The sequence below is a fragment of the Cupressus sempervirens genome, chromosome 1 (genome assembly GCF_028749045.1).
Source record: "Cupressus sempervirens isolate cs-2001-9-10 chromosome 1, ASM2874904v1, whole genome shotgun sequence".
Classification (NCBI taxonomy): domain Eukaryota; kingdom Viridiplantae; phylum Streptophyta; class Pinopsida; order Cupressales; family Cupressaceae; genus Cupressus; species Cupressus sempervirens.
In genome coordinates, this window is record NC_143118.1 from 8734385 (window position 1) to 8751655 (window position 17271).

At 35.5% G+C, this 17271-nt stretch overlaps 1 protein-coding gene across 1 annotated transcript in view; it reads right to left on the reverse strand.

The window, feature by feature from the left end:
- Positions 1-410: 410 nt before the first annotated feature.
- The window catches only part of LOC149575885 (F-box/kelch-repeat protein SKIP4-like), a 43206-nt gene continuing 26345 nt past the window's right edge, over positions 411-17271 (reverse strand). The window contains exon 2 of the mRNA XM_089815864.1: positions 411-1690. Coding sequence (XP_089671990.1) covers positions 548-1663 — 1116 coding nt within the window. The 5' untranslated portion in view covers positions 1664-1690 and the 3' untranslated portion in view covers positions 411-547. The remainder of the gene's footprint in view (positions 1691-17271) is intronic.

Below are 17271 nucleotides of genomic sequence, written 5' to 3' on the forward strand. Positions count from 1 at the left end.
TTTGGCCCAAATTCGTAAATGAACTAAACACAATAATAGTACTTCATACAATGAGCAAGCATGCATTGATATTGATTGGAAATTTTAATAATCCTCCATACAAAGAGAAGCATGTATAGATAATAAATTCAAATTGAACTAGCATACTAATCACACCATAGCACCACCTAATGAAAGAAAAGTGTACCTTCTTTGGTCAGAAATGTGAAAACTTGGATCACAAAAATGAGATATTTTCAATGAAGCCTAGCAGTTTTCTAAAATCTTACAGAGAAATATCGTTACCATTTGTCAACCTTTTTAACTGAAAATATTTATATATTATTGCACAATAATTTGACAAGAAATCACAACTTCGCAAAAAAAAGAAGAGCTTAAGATAGCAGGAAGCCATCTACGAATTAACAATATAAAAAGGAATGGTGTTTGCTAGAATAACTATTCATTCATCAATTACAGTGACAAAGTGGTATGCTACGTGTAAACAACAATTGGTAGTATTATGTAAATAGGTGACTTGCGCAGCATTTTCAATAGATAACATGTATCAAATTGAAATGGTCTTACAGCTAGTTATGGCATCATCTGAAAAGGACAACTCAGCAATTGAGGAAGTCACCAGCATTCCACTACCTTTTTCTATCTTTGCTGTGTCTATCATCACTGTTTGCAGACCCCTTCCTATTATATAAAGCATGTTACCAATTGCAGCAATCCTACAGGGTGTTCTTATCAGATGACAAGACAGCCTCCCAACAAATACCCAGCACCTGTTTCTCCAGTCCAACATCATTAGTTTAACACCCGATGTTTGATCTACCATGTAAATTTCACCACCAACCTTTATTGCAGGCCCATACCAATTCATGGTCATTTCATCATCAACAATAGACCATGCATTGTTGGATGGGTCATATGCAGCTGCATAGTTAGGTAGTGTTACACGTGTATTGATATTTCTGATAAATATTCTACCATCAAAAGCTAATGATTCCCCAATGTCAGGCAGAACATTTAAATTTTCATGTGATGTCCAAGTGTTTGCTTCTGCATCATAGGTTTCCCAAGACATCAAATCCCCTGACCCCATCCCCCCAATTGCATAGAGACAACCATTGCAGGCTTCAGTAGCAAAATAACACCTTGCTATCTCCATATCTGCAACTCTGTGCCACTTGTTTGGTAAAGGATCATAGCAATATACCTCATTAGTAACATCTTCAGTGAAACCACAACCACCTAGCAGGTAAAGTCTCCTTCCAAGAACTTCACATGCCATACCATATCTTTTTACACATGCAAACGGGAGACCAGGTAACTCTGTCCACCTTCGCCTTGTAGGATCAAGTACATAACAGTGAACGCATTCAGAGCTATCTCTACACAATGCATAAATCCAACTATCTGCAATCCCCAACCTTTCCCGGTATGAATATAGAGATTCAGATGTAAAAAAATCTCTCCATTTCTGAGAAACACATTTCAATATATGATGGTATTGGCGTGGAACCCTTGATAGGCAGAGAAATGCAATGTCAATAGGCAAACCGGGGATTAAAGATGAATCAGGGGCTTCAAAATTTGACTTCTCATATAGCTGAATTCCTGTCTTCTCCTCATGCTCCAATAAATGGTCTGATTCTAGATACTTAATAGAATCCATATACAAGTGTTTTTGCCAGTAGAAACCCTACACCAAGTGCCCAACATATAAGGCATGGTGTTAATACTGTAATCTTATTGCAATGTTAGAAGAAAACCAATGTATGCTTCAACAAAACCTTTCAGAGATCAGGTATCCAATTCATTGAGTGGAAACTGATTCAGTCAGATTCATGCATGCATTCCAAATACAGATGTTTCATGCTACATAACCACATTGTAAATTTAAAAGGCAGTTAAAAGATTCGCAAATATGTTACAGTACAAATTTATAATATATATCATAAGAATGCTTGACTGCTACTGGGCAATCTACTTCCCCATATATATCTTAACTGTAAATTACTAAACCTTGCAGTACAATATAGCCATCACATCGTGATGTGATGTAACAGTAGTATTGAACCTAACTGAATGATTGTGCCATACTGTGGGATAATGTGTGCCCAATACAAGAATGTTAAAATATAAAATGTTATGTAGCAGTTTGTTTCCATTCGTACAAAGATAAGCTGAAATTTTTCCATAGGTTGAAACCTAGAATAATTAAAAAACATTTCCATCTTTCGGGACATGTCACAGTTCCCTGCAAATTCAATCAGATTTATGAGATCGTAGATTCTTATTTTGAAGCATGTGTGCGTGTGTGGAATTTGTGTTTACAAACTGGATAAAACAGAGACAATTGCATATAAGTCCCTAAAATACTCAAACTCACAGGATGTGAGAGAAGACCTATAAGCCAACAAAGTAGAACGTTATGCTTTACTTTTAATAGTATTTTGGAATAGATGGAAACCTTTTGTTATTGCTACAACAACAATATTTTGTAAGCCCACATTCCCTCGCATGCAATGAAAGTAGTAACAGCAGAATTTCCAAGTGCAAACCCCAAAATCCAGGTTGCCTAAGCTTTTACTTCCATATACATTTAAGATGCTTCACACTATGCTGGATGCAGATGAGTTTTATGAGATAATAAATAATACTATGTATATACCATAATTACCAGAAACTCAAGTACCAGGACAAGGACCTAATATGTGCCTGTACCCACATCTTCTTGTAACTATATTTATATGTAATGTAGCAGTCAGCTTACTCACCTATATGCGTACCTTGTTTTGCAATGGCATCCTTGCTCACTACCTTTACCTCTACTTAACTATTTGCATGTCTGAAGTTGATTAAAGTCTTTATCCTCTGGGAATCTAGAAGGCAACAAACAATCTAGCTTAAGTGGAAGCTCTGAAGGTTGGCTAGAATCTTTATCCTCTGGTAATCCAGAAGGCAACAAATAATCTAGCCAAGTGGAACTTAAGGCCTACACAATGCTACCACATTGGTATCAAAAATAGAGGAAGAATGTAACTTGATCGGAACAATCAAGCAGGAATAATGGTTGTATTAGTGACTTAATACAATTGCGCAAAAGATCACAAATCTCTTTAACAGCTTCGAAGATACTGCGTTGTCTTCGAAAGACTAATGTCATTGCAGATTTCCTAGCTAATCAAAGAGTAAACTTAGACAAAAATCACCAGTATCATCACATTAGTGACAGTTTGCTCCAAACTTTAGAGGTCTCAATATCTATCTATGGGCAATAACAATTCAATCTAAGGACCATAATCTTTTTAATGCTGATGCAACGCCCCCTTTTTCGGATATTCTTTACAATGATAGAATTCACGCAAGATATAATAGATTTATCAAGAATTGCAATCTATATAATGTCTATTTAAGTCATAACATCATTGCACAATACCCAAGTTGATCAAATCATGAATTCCTTGTAAAATACCTTGCAGATCTGCTAAGTTCAAAGACCCCGTTCCTAGACAGTGACAAAACAAAGGACCCCATCCCTACTTCATCAAATGTAGGAAAAGACCTTGTCCCTCCAAAGCCTAGCTCACCCGATGAGCCCAGACCCCGTCCGATGACAATACCAATAACCCCCTCCCTAGGTAGCCAGAGGGTAGAAAAAGACCCTATCCATCCTTAGCCCACCCCATGGGCCTGGACCCCATCCAGTTTGCAAATCCTAACTAGAATTCAAAACTGATGACTCGGTATTGCTAGAATATTGCTGAATAATATTTCTTGATGGATTGACAATCATGTCCTTAATAATATTTGAATATTCTTAGGGTTATTCTTTAATGAATTTCCAGAAGCATTGCTGAGTTTATTTCTGGAATTCTGTCTTGAACTGACAAATCAAACTATAAATTGATGCTTGATTGAATATTAATTTATTCTATTCTATGTTCTGAATTTATCTTCGAAGCTCTCTAAATTGAGGATCTGAATTGCTTCTTTTTAAATCTTGTATTCCTCAGGTTCTGCTCTGATTTATATTCTGAATTGATTGTATTTGATTATAAACAGATCTTTCTGAATTGCAGTGATACCCCCTTTTATATCTTCCATTGTGGAGAGTCACACTTCTTCATAAAACCCCTTTCCCCTGGCAGGGTTGCACCTTTTCAAAGTTGGGCACTGCTTCAATTTTTAATTAATTTGATTTATATGCCATTTGGAATTGCTGCCTCCTAAGGCTTCTTGCAAGCTCCTTTATTTAATTATTTCCTCCCCTTATTAATCTTTTTCTCTTGTCTAGGTCAACCTCCTTCACCCATTAATATTAGTGCCAAAACCTAGATCAGCAGCAAAGCGGGGACTTAACTTAGGTCATCCCCTCTTCACAAGTGCTATCCTTTATTGAATTGCTTCCCCTCTTTATTAATTTTTTTCCCTATTTGGTCGACCTCCTTTACCCATTAATATTAATGCCTAAACCCAGGTCAGTTGCAAAGCATGTAGTTAACCTAGGTCAGCCCCTTTTCAGGATTGCTATTTTTTCTTTTAATTTGAGCAGCTAGGTTTATATATATGCACAGGCACATGAGAGCTGATTACTTAAATCTACGTGAGTGACCACTCTACTTATTTTCTTTTGATTGAATGCAATGCATGTGAACCGGGAAAAGTTTATATATATGCACAGGCACATGAGAGCTGATTACTTAAATCTACGTAAGTGACCACTCTACTTATTTTCTTTTGATTGAATGCAATGCATGTGAACCGGGAAAAGTTTCCCAAGGCATCAGTTTTCCTTAGCTGCACAAAGGAAATGTGTGGTTTGGTTTTATGGCATATCAATCCCATTATATTGAATTGCATTCACCAAATGACTTTTTTTTCATTCTCAGGACTTTGATTTCTAAATGCCAAGAGGCAGTGTGTGCAATGGGGGATTTGTGGGTATTTCACAATTTCCTCTGCATTGGACCTCTAGCTAGAAGTGGACCATAACAGTAGCTCACCTCTTTACTCTCGCACATTTAAATTTGTTTCCTTTTCTAGCTATAGCTTAAAGCTTTAAACCAAATGGATAGAATAAATGGCACCACCATGACAACTCCAAACCCTGGGATTCCTCATATAAATATAAGATCAGTTGCAATAAGGGAGAACAATAATTAGGCCCTTCATGAAGCTGAAACCATGCTCAGTCTGTTCAGTGCAAAGGTCACTACAATGCTAAATCAAGTACACTTACAATGCATGATCAGTTGCTACAAACAATGGGTCCAGCTGCACAAATACCCAGAGACCTAATACCTGTTTCTTCACAGACAAGCTCTCCAAATTCTGAGGAAAAATATCTACACCTTGACAATAAACAGGTGTTTCCTACTTATTTGAAGGATTTGGTTCCTAGGTTAATGTAGAACATTGATCTCATAATGTGTTCGAATATTGTTTATGTTGTTCAAGAAAATTATATGTTAACGAGCCTTCAGAATTTTTGTATCATAGGAAGCCTCATAAACCAGCTCTCAGTCTGAAATGCATCATTACCATGCTTCATATGAGTAAAAGCAGAATCAAATGGCCCACACATAGGGTTCTCCTTAACTCCAATATCTCATGAAATATATAGATGAAGTATATGCATAACATATCTCCTGACGTGGATAATGATGTCAGTAGGACTAGTGGTCTTTGTTGACCTTAGATTAGCGGCAATTTCAAAGTCTCCAAGTCAGAAGGATGAGTTTGAGCAACATAGAGAGCACGTCATACCCACATAAGGGTATGAGCATTTGAGAAGAGTACAGCTGAATCAAATTTTCCCATGTTCAGATCCTCCATGATGAGCTCTAGTTAAGGATTAACATGAAAGGAGTCGATGGTTTGACGGGAGTTTACTTTTCCATCATTGACAAGGTGAGGTGTGATAAAATGGAGACATAAGTTTGAACTGAAAATGATGAGACCAAATTGAAAATTTGAAGTCTTGGATTGCAAGTATGGAGAAAAACATCACTAATGATGATGAAATTGCAAGTCAAAACAAAGTTTGTTTGAAGTTTGTTTGAAGGAGGCACGAAGGCTTTAAAGAGAAGAAATGCTTTTGGAACCTTGTGTAAAGGCTGGTCAGAATCCGACCATGATAGGCATGTTCAAGAAACCTCAAATTTCCACCCTCCAATCTAGATGCAACTTCAATTCCATGTGGCTTCTTGTGTTACAAAATGGACATTTCAGGGTCTAAATCAAGCTTTTAAACCAAAACCAAGGGAGTAAGAAGACCAAAATTACCATAAAAGCATAAAAATCAGACTTTCTCTAATACCACGTTAAGTAACATGGATCGTGTCTGCAAATGTAATTATATTGCCATTGTTATAAATATGCTCCAAATGCAGATTTGGATCTCATATAAGTATGAAGAGACATGTCTCCAAGGTTTAAACATAATTAGTTAGTATATTAATAATATATATATATGGTTATAAAAGAATATTTATCTAATGATAATTTACCATCAATAATGAAACTCATGATCATATCAATCTGACTGTAACTACAAACTTAACAACCTCATGCCATGTGATATTAAAAGAACAATCTCTCCTTTGTAGAATTAAAATTTTAAATTTAATTGTGTCACCCTCTGATTACTCAAATCTAAATTTCAGAAGTCTTCAAATTATTTAAAATTCTTATGGTCTAGCCCCCGAGCACCGACATTAGAAAGATTTGTCTGCAACATCATTTACCTATCAAACAACATGAATCACTTTGTAATTTTCAAATGCAGTCAAGAGAGCTTTTATTCTCTGAATATGTTTGTTCAAATACCAAATGTCCAGTTCCCCTTTAATGATTCTGTTTACCAGAATCTGTGGATCCCCTTTAAGATGTAATTTGTCAGTCCCCATTTACCTAGCCATCAAAGTTGCATTGATCGCTGCCAAGCATTTAGCTTCATTATTTGTTACCTTTGGCAACTCGTTTGCCCCAAGAGCAAGGATGTCTCTTGATCCATACCTCGCCACATACCCAACATCAGAAGGGTCAGGATTACCTTTGGATGCCACATCAAAATTAATCTTGACCCATCCCTACTCAGGTGGACACAACAACATATTCTTCACCAACCAATCCTAAAATTTAACCCTCAAAAGCCCATTAAGAGGCCTATACCTAATAAGAGAACACCCCAAAATCTTGATGTCAATCTAGTTGAAAGAAACTTGACTTTAATTCACTTGTGCAGCAGAATTTGTAACTAATTTCGATATAGCTTTTTCCAATCTTGCTCTAAATTTGGACATACCTTCAACCATATTCTGGAAAATTCTTCGATTGTGTTCCTTCCAAATTTCCCACAAAGTAGTAGATAGAACGACATACCAGATCGCAAAAAAAGTGGATGAGTGATTCGGAATGAACCAAAATTCCAACCACTCTTTCAAACCAGATGCAATCAAACATTGTCACCTGAACCTTCCAAGCACAAACATCCAAACTTCTTGAGCAAACTCACAATTAATGAAAATGATGGTCCTAAAACTCCTCTGCCTTGCTACACATGACACATTAAAAAGGGCCAACAGACCCAATCATCTTGAGCCTATCACCAGTCAAGATTCTACCTCGACCCAACAACAAAGAGAAAGCTCTAACTTTTGACAAAATTTATTCCAGCCTATTCCTAATTCCTTACTTCCTTTACTAACATAGAATAGCCAATCTTAACAAAGTACTGGCTACTCTTCGACCCACACCAAATAATCTCATCTCGGTCATCTGATTCGACAACTTTCCTGCCCCTAAGAATTTCCATCCACTGAATTGATTCATCCTCCTACAAGTCCTAAGTCCTTGGACCCTTCCACTTGACATCCTTCCCAACCTTAACTCCCTCCCAATTCCAAAAAATCACTAACCTTCTCAAGATTGCTTTGATACAGTAATAACATTTTGAGCAAACCCCACATCTCGCAGAGTCACAAACCATCCCAAGAGTAATTTTAAAAATCAGCTTTGTCTCCCCTCCCATCTTCCCATGTCAAATGATTAATAATCACACTTTTGCAGCTTATTAGAAAATTCCAGATGGTTGATCCTCTTGACATATTTTCAATGGTCAAAATGCGCTCCCTTGACCCATTACCCAAACACTTCACCTGGAGAATTCTGACCCAATGTTGTTCAGGATTCCAGTACATTTGCCATTACAACTTGGCACCCATAGCTTCATTCATTAATCTTCAGTCTCTCAAACCTGCCCCACCTCCACACTTTGGCTTACAAATAACATCCCATGCTAGCAGGGATTTTATCTTGTTCATGGCCCTCATTCCAGAACACCTTACAAATACTTTGCTAAATCACTTTGAGCACTTTAGAGGGTGTTCTAAAGCATGCCATAGAAAACAAAGGCATAGTGATGCAGGAGCATCTTGGGGTAGTTGGCTATCCTGCACGATTATGGGATTTTTGTGGAGTTGAGTGGACCTATTTGGGTCTTGGGTAAACAGTGGGTATTAGAGCATCATGTCATCTTGCACCATAAAAAATAAACAGTGAATTATCAAATAAGAAAATATAAAGGAATATTCATCATTCAATTACAAGAGGAGAAAATATCATCATTCAACATTAGAAAACAAAACAACATGAAGGTTTGTCAAGTCTCCATTTCTAAAAGAGTAATCAATAAGGTCTGGAAAGAGATAAAATCTCTTCCAAGGATTATAAGGATTACCCATTAGGACTCATCATGGGAAAAGGCAATGCATATCCAAGAGTAGGAAAGATAAGTTCCAAAATGGAATTACTCTTAGTATTTTAAATTGAATATCATCTTTAAATTTCATAAGTTCATAGTTGTAAATATATTACAAATCTAATGACAAGTTTAAAAATTTCATTCCAAGGTCGTTGGATTGGACATTGGAGATACCAATTCACCCCAAAGGTTTACAAACTATAATGTCCCCTTTCTCGAATAGGACTTAATAGTAAATAAATACGTAATAAAATTTATTTCATAGATAATAATAAAGAAGAATTTAATATATAGATAACAATATTACATATAACCATAGATACACCTCCCAGGGGGACAGGGGGACAAGTTTTCGAGATGGGAGTACAAAGAGGCCTTAATTTGAATTTGGGGACGGCGGGGGGATGGCAGCGGGGGACAGGGGGGGTGTTGTATATACCATACATATGGTCCTTAAAATGCTAGTTATGAAAAGATGCATTGCAATATAAGATATAAAGATGTAAAAGAGTAAATACTTGAACATTGCAATGAATTGGAACAACAAACATTGAACATAAATAGTCAAATCAGCAAATAGTTAACACTGGGATGTCCCCCATCCTTGGCGGAGGTGGTGGAATCTGGTGGCGCGGCTGGGATCGAGGGAATGGAGTCCCGAAGTCCCCGATGCAGCCCTGTCCCCAGTGCGTGGGGCAAAAGGGGTGACGCATCCCTATGTTACTATGAATATAACATAATTAAATGAATAATCTGATTATAATATAGTTAAATCAATAATATATAACATATGAAAATAAAAAATAAAATTTGTTAATTAATCAATAATTAATACTAATAAAACTAAATAAATATAACTGATAACATAATATAAAAGAATAAAATTGAAATCTAACAAAATTAAACTTAGTTAAGTTAATGAAGGGTCAAGAGGCATGAAAGGAAAAGTTGTGACTCCCACAAAAGTATATGAATTAATAAAGAAATTAAATCTGAAAAGGTTGCGACTCTTCTAAAGGGGCAACAATAATGGAAAATCGTGACTATTTTAAAGGGTGGTAATTATGACAGGGTGACTCTACCAATGGGCAACAATAATGAAGCTATGTGACTCTTCAGAGAGATAGTAGTTGTAAAAAGATTGTGACAGTTGCAAAAGGCAGACATGCTGAAGAGGTGCAACTCTTCTCCAGCTTAGAAGATATAAAGGAAGAATGTTTCATTTGTGAGATATGGAGAGAAGAGAAATTTGGGGAATAACATATTACTCTGAAAGGCAATAATGAAAAGTGGTGACTCAATTCTAATGAAAGGTGGTGACCTTTTCAATAAAGATAAATCTCATTCTAAGACAAAAAGGAGGAGAACCAATAAAAGATTATTAATCAAATTATGAGAGCACAACCAAAGTAAACGGTGATCGAAAAGGGGGCATTATAGTGAGTATCAGTGCATGTTCTTGACATCCTGCAAGATAAAAGATAAACAGTGAATCATCAAATAAGAAAGTATTTAAGGGACTATTCATCATTCAATTACAAGAGACAAGACAATATCATCATTCAACATTAGACAACAAAACAACACGAAAGTTTGACAAATCTCCATTTCTAAAAAAGAGACATAGCATTGCAATGATCTCTATTAAGAGCAATGCTAAAGAATTAAACAAAAGGAATGATGTAATATAAAAAACAATGATTATTATGGAGCAACATGAACTCAAAGTCAAAAGAGTTAGTGTCAATATTTAAGATGTCTCAAGAAGCATTAATATGATTTCCTTTTGAACAAAGATCAGCACATAAGGATTTGTTTTAGTTTGCGAAAGATGCCTATTTTATGAAGACAGCGGTAGCAATTAAAGAAAATGTGTTTATCAAGATCAAGGGAACAATGAAAAAGAAAAAAGTTGTGTTAAATAAAGAGCTATTTCTTCAATACACCAATAGATGTTAAGAAAGGTATATGCAAATTTCTATAAAGGAATCATGGAGTTCTATAGCATATTGGTATAGATTATGATCAAATTTGTGAAGATTGTGAAGAAAAAAGACATAAGACAGAATTATGAAACCGTTGAGGCATAGTAAAGAGACTTATAAAATGAATTATAAAGCATATTTGAGAAAGGTCCTTGGAAAGATTTATAGCAAGATTTTATAAAGAACATATGAGTGTGGAAGATTGAAGTAAACAAGAGATATACATGAAATCGTTCGAGGAGAAGCAAACAAAGGTGAAGCCATGAAGGAATAAGGGATATATTGAGACCAATTAAGGAAGATCTACAAAAAATTGTTCAATATAAAAAATAATGGAGAAAGATAAAAGATAAGTCAGTCATGAAGTGTCCATACCATAATTCAAAATATCTCAAATATATATGCGATAAGTCTACTTATCACAATATTTTTTAGCTCCAGAGAAGAAACGTCAACTTATCTCGGATAAGTTATTATAGAGAAGTTTCAAAATATAGCAGAGAGTTTGGTAAAATATCGGCGATATTTCTCTGTTTTATCCCAATAAATAACAAATTCATTGCTGGCGGGTCTATTATAGGTAGGGATGGCCCCAAAAAAATATTTTTTTGATTGGAAAAATAGATTTGGAGAGGACAGAAAGGGCAAAGAGGAGAAAGCGGGTTCAAAAAGATTGGAAAAACAGATTTTTGTCTTGAAAAAGAGATTTTAAGTTATCGATATTTTCCCGAGAAGTTCCCAACTTATCTTTGAGATTTCAGGTTATCTTTTTTTTTTTTGGCCTTTGGCAATAAGTTGTTGATAACAATATTTTGAGCTATGGTTTGTACAATTACAGTTCAAGAACATAAACCAATTTCAGTACGTATGTGAAGGAAAATTAAAGACAAATTAATAGTAAACCCTGATGGTCGCAACGAAGCAAGAAGCACAAACACTAAACCCTCCATTAAGTATGTCAACCCCTAAGTAGGGACCAAGAGGTTGAACGACTAAATTTTCATTTCGCGCTCTTGGGCTTGATTGGAAGGGAGAAAAATATGGATAGACATGGATACGTCCTAAACGGATATCCACAAACACTTGGGAAGAGATAAGTCTCTGTTGAGAATTATAAAGATGGATAATTCTAAAGAGATATCCATAGAGGCTTGGGAAGGGATAAGGTTTCTCCCATGGATTACAGAGATGGATAAATCCTAAAGGGATATCCATAAAGGCCTAGGAAGGGATAAAGTCTCTACCAAGAATCACAAAGATGGATACATCCTATAGGGATATCCATAAAGACCTAGGAAGAGATAAAGTCTCTCCCAAGGACCACAGCGATGGATACATCCTAAAGGGATATCCATAAAGGTCTGAGATGACATAAATTCTCCTGAGGATTATAGAGATGGATGAAAATCCTAAATAGATATCCATAGAAGCCTGGGAAGAGAAAAAGTCACTCTTTAGGACTATAGAGATGGATACGTCCTAAAGGGATATCCATAAGGGTCTGGCAACGGATAAAGTCTCTACCTGGAATTATATGCATCCTTAAAACAGTAATCAATAAGGTTTGGAAAGAGATAAAATCTCTCTCATGGATTATAAGGATTACCCATTAGGACTTGTCATGGGACAAGGCAACGCGTATCTAGGAGCAAGAAGTACTACAGTACATCAAGATGAGTTCCAAAATGAAATTATTCTTAATATTTTAAATTGAACATTATCTTCAAATTTCATAAGCTTACTATTGTGAATATATTAAATTTCTAAGAGCATTTTGGGGTCGTTAAATTAGAGATACCACTCACTTGAAAGGTTTGTATTGCTTGGGAACTAGCAATATTGGGGAAGGACAAAACTATAATATCCCATTTCTCGAATAGGATTTAATAATAAATAAATAGCTAACTAAATAAATATTTAATAAATAATAAAAAAGAAGGATTTAAGAGTTAAATAACAATATTAAATATTTAAATATTTAAATGAATAATATAATGTAAAATAATATAATTATAATATAGTTAAGTCAATTGTATTACAAACAAGAAAATAAAATAAATTTAGTTAATTAATCAATAAAAAATATAAAAAGAACAAAAATAAAATTATATAAAATAATATAATTGAAATATAACATGATTAAACTTAGTTAAGTTAATGAAGGGTCAAGAAGCATGAAAGGAAAAGTTGTGACTCACTTAAACATGAGATATAAAAAGGGAGGGAGAAAAGGGAAGAAAAAAAGTGTATACAAATTAGTAAGGGTATTAAATCTAAAAGGTTGTGACTCTTCTAAAGGGGCAACAATAAAGAAAAATTATGACTCTTTTGATGGGCAACAATAATGAAGGGTATTCTTTTAAAGGATAGTAATTATGAAAGGTTGTCCCTCTTCCAAATGGCAACAATAATGAAGTTTTGTGACTCTTTAGAGAAATGGTAATTGTAAAAAGATTGTGACCATTGCAAAGCGTAGACATGTTGAAGAGGTGTAATTCCTCCAGCTTGGAAAATATAAAGGAAGAATGTTTAATTTGTGAGATATGGAACGGAGAGAAATTTGGGCAATAATGAAAAATAAAAAATACTGAGGGGAAGGCGGTTAATCAGTATTTTAAAACTTTAAAACAAAAGTGATCCAAGTAACAACAAAAATCTCACAGAGGAAAAACAAGAACACCAAGGTTGTCTCATGGAAAACCCAACAGGGCAAAAAACCACTCTAACCTTTCAAGAGCTACAACTCTTACTAATTGTATGGCATTAACCAACACATATGCAACTCGCTGCAACTATAAGGGAAGTAATTTTAATGACAACCAACAGTAATTATGGTATTGACTGCCCCTTCAAAGAACTTTGTTTCAGCAAATACTTCAACAGTATGTAGTAAAACCTGCAACACACACTATTCTCAGAACTTCTCAAGGATGTATCACTCTTGTCAATCAAAGATTTTTGTGAAGAAGGTAGATTGTCCAAGGACATGCTGTTGTATTTATTTGTCACTTCTTGACTTAGCAACATTGTAGATTTTTCAATATTTCTTAGTGAGACTACTTCAGCTTCCATTTTGCAAATGGTCTTCTCTTCTTCAATCATTTTGGCTTCCTCAATCTGAATCTTAGAATCATATAAAAGTTTCTCAACTTCACAAAGGGCCATAGATGTCTTCAATTGTTGTTGGCTTTCCACTTGTAGCAGCTCAATGAGATTCTAATTTTTCAAGTTTCTTTATTTCAGTGAGGGCAACCACCAACTCAAGTTCTAAATCCACTTCACCATCTTCCATATCATCATCCTCATTATCCTTTTGGTCATCAAATTATCCTCCATGGTCATGAGAGCAATATCCTTTTGAAGATCATTGCCACATGCAATGTAGTTGCTCCCAAATTTCTTTGGTTGTGCTGAGATGCATGTACTTGTCACGCTGAGAATCAGATAGACAACCTAGGAGAACATTCATTGCTTTTACATTTGCTGACAATTTATTTTCAGAATATGTGACTCCTATGGGAGCAACATAATCAGCTGAAATACATTCCCATACATCAAGACCAAGATCCTTTATGTAAATCAGCATTCTAACACTCCAAATGGTAAAGTTTGTCCCATCAGACTTAGGAACCCCACATTTTTTATCCTCTTCCAATTTTAAGTCATCTATTGCCATGAACAATATTTCATCATTTTGAGTATCATCCTCACTGTTGGAAGAACCATCGCTGTCATCCTTAGAGTAGAGAACCCTATTAAATTTATCAGATTTCTTATTTCGTCTTGCAAATTTTCTAGTTCTTTTAAATCTTGAGCTTCTTTCATCATCATTGTTCTCTTATTTCTCATGACAACTTTTTGAAGCAAAGTGACCAAATTTACCACAGTTGAAGCATTTTAAGGCCAGCTTACCTTTGCTCTTGCTAAGTCCTTTCTTCAGCTTCCTTACAAGATAATCTATCTCATCATTTGAGTCACCTTCCGAACTATTGCTTGGCTTTTGCTCCTACTCTTTTGCATTTTTCATAGCCTTGAAAGCAGTTTCCCTTTTTGATGACCCTTCAACATTGGTCCGTATTTCATATGCAATCAGGATACTGTGCAGCTTATCCACAGTGAGAGTATTCAAATCCAAGATCTCTTGAACAGCAGAGACTTTGGCATTAAAGGAAGACTGCATAAAATCTTTTGCACAAAGGTCTTTTCATCAATTCTCGCCAAATCCTTTCAAAGCATTCACGATTTCATCAACTCTTAGGAAATAAGCAACAACACTCTCATTAACCGTTCCACACGTTTGAACTTTTGCCTTCCTTACTTTATCATCACCATGATAAGCATTGAACAACTTATCCCAAATTCTTTGGATGAATCGTAATGCATAACTTTGACAAATTCTCATTCTAAGAGACCACATAGAAGTGCATTCATGGCTTTGGCATTATTTTCAAAGGCCCTTTTAGCATAAGCATCAGCAAGGGGTTGAGCTGGGATAGTATATCCATTGACCACACTCATACACACATCAAATCAAAGAGACATAATGTAGGTTTTCATATGAACACTCCAAAAGGCATAGTTTGTTCTACCAAAAAGACGAGCACAATTTGTAGCAAGACCTTCTAAAGCACGCATGTTGGCACAAGATAAACCTACTCTCTGGCTTTTAAGCTTTTGGAAGAGGGAACTTGGCTCTGATACCAATTGGAAAATGGAAAATACTAAGAGGGGGAGGGGGTGAATTGGCATATTAAAACTTTAAAACAAAAGATAACCCAAGTAACAACAAAAATCTCACACGACCAAAACTAGAACACCAAGGTTGTCTCGTACAAAACCCAACAAGGTAAAAATCCACGGTATCACTACTCTCTAAAAATGGGCTTCAACGCAATACATCAAGGCTTCAACCTTCACAAAGCAACTTCAAGCTCCATCTTTTCAAGAGCTACAACTCGTACTAATTATATGGCATCAACCAATACATATGCTACTTGTTGCAACTATGAGGAAACGATTTTTAATTACAACCAACAGCGATCATGGCATTGGCTGGCCCTTCAAAGAACTCTATCTCAGAAGATACTTCGACAATATGTAGTAAAGGTCACGGTACATGTTTTTCTCAGAACTTCTCCTTTTAAAACTTTATCAAAATCTTAGAATAGCAGCCTTTCTTCAGATCATGACACTGCCAACGTCTCACTACTTACTCATTCAAAACATTCTTGTCTGCCTTTTCACTATCTATCACAAACAAAAAATCTATCTGCACTTGTGTTCACCGTCTTCACATTTCAAAACATATTTTAATCCTATCATTTAATACCTTAAACCTCTATGTTCAACTTCAAACACTCACACTTCATTCATTTCTCCAAACAATATATGTATCTTGACATAAAATGAATGCTCCAGTTGAAATCGTTTCAATTTTGCATACTTCCAAAATAGTTCAATACTTTTTAATCTGAGTTCATTTGAAACACCTCACTGGCCAATATCTAACTTGACAAAAATTGTTCTAGATCAACTCCTAATATCTAGCTCTATCCACCAATATCAAGCTCGACCTAACCAAACTGTTCTACCACAACTAATCTATCTTTTTTGACATTTTCAAAAACCTTCATCATTGTAATTTTTACAATTCCACTACTAAGAAAAATAGCCTAATTCACCAGAAAGAACTCCTAACACGTTTCATTTACACATGCATCTCTCTTTTTGCAAGTAACACTGCTACTCATTGAACATGTGCTATCCTTTTCAAATCTTCTTTGTCATCTATCACACACTATTATTCCAAATAAGTTTCTAGATCGACATGTCCTGATTACATGATTATCTCCTTAAAAAATGTGTATCATAGAAGACACATATATCGCAGCACGTCATTTTATGCAAAAATGGTTATGCAGAAGACATTACCAACACCAAACACTAACAAGCTATTCAAGAAATTGTCTGCTCGACACCAAGTTGAGGATAAGAGCAACAACCCAGTCAAGTATTGATGACAGCTCCAGCGCTGACAGCAACCTTCAAGCGTGTTACACAAATCAAGTTTGATATTTGGACATCGCCCAACACATACAACTTCATGTTGTCTACATGGCAAACTTGTGACCAACAAAAGAAACATGCTTGGGTGGTGTTGATGTCAATTTTGTTACCACTACATAACATATAGCAACTGAATTTTTTATATGGAATATCAAATCCTCAATTCCTCTCTTGAAAAGTTAATACTCATGAAGACATAAGCAAAACTCCAATGTTCCTTACACCTGTGGATACTAAGTATATCGATGTGATTTGCTGGTAATCACGTAGGCAACCTTACAATTTTTGTTTGAGGACAACTTGGACTTTTGGTGGGATGATGGTGACGATAATGTTGGTTTCGTATGAGTTCCAAATGATGTGGATGGTGATGGCGATGGAGAGTGAGTGTGCTCTGATACTTATACCTTCTTAACTTTCTTCTTCAAAACCTCGACTACTCTACTACTTGCTATTCTACTC